The sequence below is a fragment of the Medicago sativa genome, chromosome 5 (assembly GCF_051527215.1).
Source record: "Medicago sativa cultivar Bolivia chromosome 5, Bolivia_mono, whole genome shotgun sequence".
In the NCBI taxonomy this organism is placed as follows: Eukaryota; Viridiplantae; Streptophyta; class Magnoliopsida; order Fabales; family Fabaceae; genus Medicago; species Medicago sativa.
The window spans coordinates 80,521,998-80,526,543 of record NC_140753.1 but is presented as its reverse complement, the minus strand read 5'-3'; the positions used below and the strand labels follow the sequence as shown (position 1 = coordinate 80,526,543).

Here is a 4,546-nt window from a genome sequence, read left to right as displayed (position 1 = left end):
GTTACGTATTTTATTTAATAAATGTTGAACATTTTTATGAAGACTATTTGAGATGTTAAGTTGTGGCCTTTTATGCCAAAGATTTTATGTGACGTTGCGAACTAAATTTCCGCTGCATTTGACTATTGAATTTTATAAAGACAGGTTGCTTAAATAAATAGTATTTCCTAGTATTATATTTGTTGTTAAATGATGTATTGATGTATGTGATGCTCCGTTATGTTGATAAACTCTGATAATTTTTATGAAATTTTTAAGTCGGGAAAACGGGGTGTTACAATTGGTATCAGAGCAGGTCGGTCCGTCCGGCCAAGTAGTGAGTCAAGTTGTGTCGTTTTAACAGTTAGGATACCCTTATTGTGTTATTCTAATTGTTGTGTGTTGCACAGTGAAGAAAACTGGAAGCTGCAAATCTTATCTGTTATAAGAGAACTAGAATGGCTGGAAGAAATGATGCTGCGATGGCTGCTGCCTTAGAAGCTGTGGCCCAAGCTATAGGACAACAACCAAATGCTGGTGCTGGTGTTAATGCTGATGTGAGAATGTTGGAGACTTTTCTGAGGAATCATCCTCCTACTTTCAAAGGAAGGTACGACCCTGATGGAGCACAGACGTGGCTCAAGGAGGTTGAAAGAATTTTCAGAGTTATGCAATGTACTGATGATCAGAAGGTGCGTTTTGGTACGCACATGCTGGCCGAGGAAGCTGATGACTGGTGGGTGAGCGTTCAACCTACCCTAGAGCAGAATGATGCGGTTATTACTTGGGCTGTGTTTAGGGAAGAGTTCCTAAACAGATATTTTCCTGAAGATGTTCGCGGAAGGAAAGAGATCGAGTTCCTTGAGCTGAAGCAAGGAAACATGTCGGTGACAGAGTATGCAGCGAAGTTTGTGGAGCTGGCTCAATTCTATCCACACTATACCGGAGACAATGCTGAGTTTTCTAAGTGTATCAAGTTTGAGAGTGGTTTGCGTGCTGATATCAAGCGAGCCATTGGTTACCAACAAATTCGTGACTTTTCTGTTTTGGTGAGCAGATGCAGAATCTATGAAGATGATAGTAAAGCTCACTATAAGATTATGAGTGAGAAGAGAGGTAAGGGCCAGCAAAGTCGCCCAAAGCCCTACAGTGTTCCTGCTGATAATGGTAGTCAAGGAGTGAATGATGAGAGGAAACCTAAGAAGAAAGAAGCTCCTGTTGAGATTGTCTGCTATAACTGTGGGGAGAAGGGCCACAAGAGTAACGCTTGTACTGAAGATGTGAGACGATGTTACCGTTGTGGCCAAAAGGGGCATACTAGTACTGAATGCAAGTTTGATGATGTTGTGTGTTTTAACTGCAAGGAAGAAGGGCATATTGGTTCGCAATGCAAGAAGCCTAAGAAGGCTCAGACTACTGGGAGGGTGTTTGCTTTATCTGGTACTCAGACGGAGAGTGAGGATCGTTGATCTGAGGTAAATTTTCGAGGACGAAAATTCTATAAGTTGGGGAGAGTTGTAACGCCCTCCTTTTATTTAATTATTTTTATTAAGTTAGAGTCTATTTATGTGATTTATTTATATATATGAGGTGTTAGTATTTTATTATGTGGCATTATTATATTATTTATTAGAATATGAGAATTATTAGTGTAAGTAGAATTGGAGGTTAGAATAGAAATAAGAATAAGTTATTGGGCCTAAATAGATTTAGGAAGAGTGATTAATATTATAAATAAGGAAGCTTAGGTTAGAAAGAGTTTTTACGTTAAACCGCTTTTTTTGGGAGAAAGAAGAGAAAGAGGAGAACTCAGAGAGAGAGAACCCTAGGAACGAAGAACGCTGCTTTTGATTTCAGAAAAACAATCTAAGGTAAGGGTGAGACTATCTTTCACTAATATTAAGTCTGTAGATCATTAGATTGCATCTAACATGTTTTAGGATGAGTTTGTGAGATTATGAGGAATTAGGGTAGTGAAGGGTTGTTAATTTTCGTTGTTTTCTTATTTCTTTGATGAATCTATAATTAAATTCGTATCTTTTGTGCTATGTGATTATGTATTAATATTTGTTACTGATTGTGATGTTTGTGTATGATACCTTGGTGCTTGACTGTTAAATCACAGACTTGTTTACTAATATAGATGCTGGGACTGAAACGAACGCTAACCCTTATCACATGCTTTATTAATGTCGTTAATTTGGGATTATCTGATATCGTCTTTATTCTTTTTATGTGCATATAAAATTAAAAAGGAAAATATGCAACGGATGTCTATGTGCTTTTAATGATTTTACCGACGTCAATGTATTTAATGATTCACTGTTTTATGTCCCGCCCCATATTTGTATTCTAGGAGGCATCTAGTTAGATCTTTCTGATTTAACATTAGAATTTCTTGCTTTTGTAACCTCCTATTGAAAGGTTTGTTTATGTACTGTTTATAATAACTAGGAATGAGAGAATATAAGTAGAATAGATAAATAAAACTTTAGTGGATATATGCCTTTAATTTCATTCTAGAAATATATGAATTATATATTCTTGGATCAAAATGTAACCTTTGTAATTCTTGTACTTCATGATGCTGCTACCCTATTGAAATTTGAAACAATTGTTTAAAATAAATTGATTATTTGAATCAAGTGCTACACGTAATTATAGGCTTTAAAAATCTAATCTTGATCTTTAGAATACACTTGATTCATTACGTGCTTGCCTATTTTAGTTTTTGTCTCGTGTGCTATTTTAAATAAATATCATATATTGATTTATTTTATTTGAATTATTTAAATTATCGTAACTAATTCATGTGGGAAATAATAAGTTTTATATGATGAATTATTTGACCAAGTGTAATTTGTGGATTATTTGATGCTGTGAAATTGATGTGTTAATTGACGATGTGTAATTGAAGTGCTATTTAATGATGTGCTATTAGATGATGTGTGATTTAAAGATGGGTTATAAAAAGATGTGATCTTGTTATTTATGCACTATATGTGTTAATTATGATGCTTATGATGATGCGATGTTTAAGATGTTGTTGCTTATCATTTGATGCTGTTGTATTATGATGCTGATATGAGATGAATTATTTATATGCTGCGTATACTGCTGAGTCTTATTTAAGATGTAAGTGTCGGTCTAAGTCAAAGAGTTATAAGATGTTCATGAAGTTCTAAGACGTAAGATGTTGAGTCCATGCATACTCATTTATAGATGAGGGCTCATGCCCTGGAGCTTTTGCTCAACCACGACGATGGAGCTTTTGCTCAACCACGACGATGAGAGCTTATGCTCAACCACGACGATGAGAGTTTATGCTCAACCACGACGATGAGGGCTTATGCCTTAAAATGGTACCACATGCATTGCATTTCATGATGATTCGAGATGGTTTAAGACGTTAAGAGTTGCATAGTCGAGTCTAGATGCATTGTCAAGTCAAGTTGTTAAGTTGTGATGTTTTAACGAATTACCTTGTGATGTCTTTTAGTATGATGATATGTGACGATGACTGTGACTGCTATATGATGATATTTTGCTAAGATGAGTGATGATGTTTATGTATTTAATTATAATTGTTAAATTATAAGATGTTTATGTTGTTAAATGTAATTTATGATTTATGAGCTTAATATTATTGTTTGAGAAATCTCACCCCTTCTGCGTATATGTTGCCTCGACCGTGGGTAATGTGCAGGTAATAAAGACTAGCTGTGTTCGTGAGTAGACTCCTCACATCGTGTCGTCTAGGATGCTCTGATACGTAACGGGATGGGGATTGTCTGATGCTTGTTTTCCTTGTTACGTATTTTATTTAATAAATGTTGAACATTTTTATGAAGACTATTTGAGATGTTAAGTTGTGGCCTTTTATGCCAAAGATTTTATGTGACGTTGCGAACTAAATTTCCGCTGCATTTGACTATTGAATTTTATAAAGACAGGTTGCTTAAATAAATAGTATTTCCTAGTATTATATTTGTTGTTAAATGATGTATTGATGTATGTGATGCTCCGTTATGTTGATAAACTCTGATAATTTTTATGAAATTTTTAAGTCGGGAAAACGGGGTGTTACACATTAGACCATTGGTTTTGTAAAAAATAAAAACAAATAGCAATTGGCGTTTCTGTAGCCCAAACTATATTTATACACACCCGTAAAAAATTTAACGTTTGCATTCACAGACTAGGTGTATACATTCGACACTGACTACATAATAATAATGAAATAATAATAATAATAGCAATAATAAAATAAAGTTGGGCAATAAAAGCTTGGGATCAAACAATTGAGGTCAAATGATTAAGAGCGAATGGTTGAAGAGAACATGAGTTCGATTAATGGATGAATATTAATAATAAATATATTGGTCTTCTCTACATTTTTTCTCACCAAAATAAGACTAATACCTCAAATTCTTCCTTGAATTTTAAGAAATCGGCCAAATTCTTCCCTGAATTTTGCGAAATAGCTATTTAGTCCCTGAATTTACAAAATGTCAATCAAATCAGTCCCTCCGTTAAGTTGGTCTGTTAACGGAGGTGACGTGTAACG

General features: G+C 34.7%; 1 protein-coding gene across 1 annotated transcript; it reads left to right on the top strand.

The window, feature by feature from the left end:
• Nucleotides 1–245: 245 nt before the first annotated feature.
• LOC146925589 (uncharacterized) lies at nt 246–1,816 on the top strand. Its single transcript, XM_085711028.1, has one exon. The coding sequence runs from the start codon at nt 438–440 to the stop codon at nt 1,446–1,448; it is 1,011 nt and encodes a 336-aa protein (XP_085567154.1). The 5' UTR covers nt 246–437; the 3' UTR covers nt 1,449–1,816.
• The last annotated feature ends 2,730 nt before the right edge of the window (nt 1,817–4,546 follow it).

Coding starts and splice junctions, on each gene's coding strand:
- LOC146925589 (XM_085711028.1), top strand. CDS start 438: ATGGCTGGAAGAAATGATGCTGCGATGGCTGCTGCCTTAGAAGCTGTG.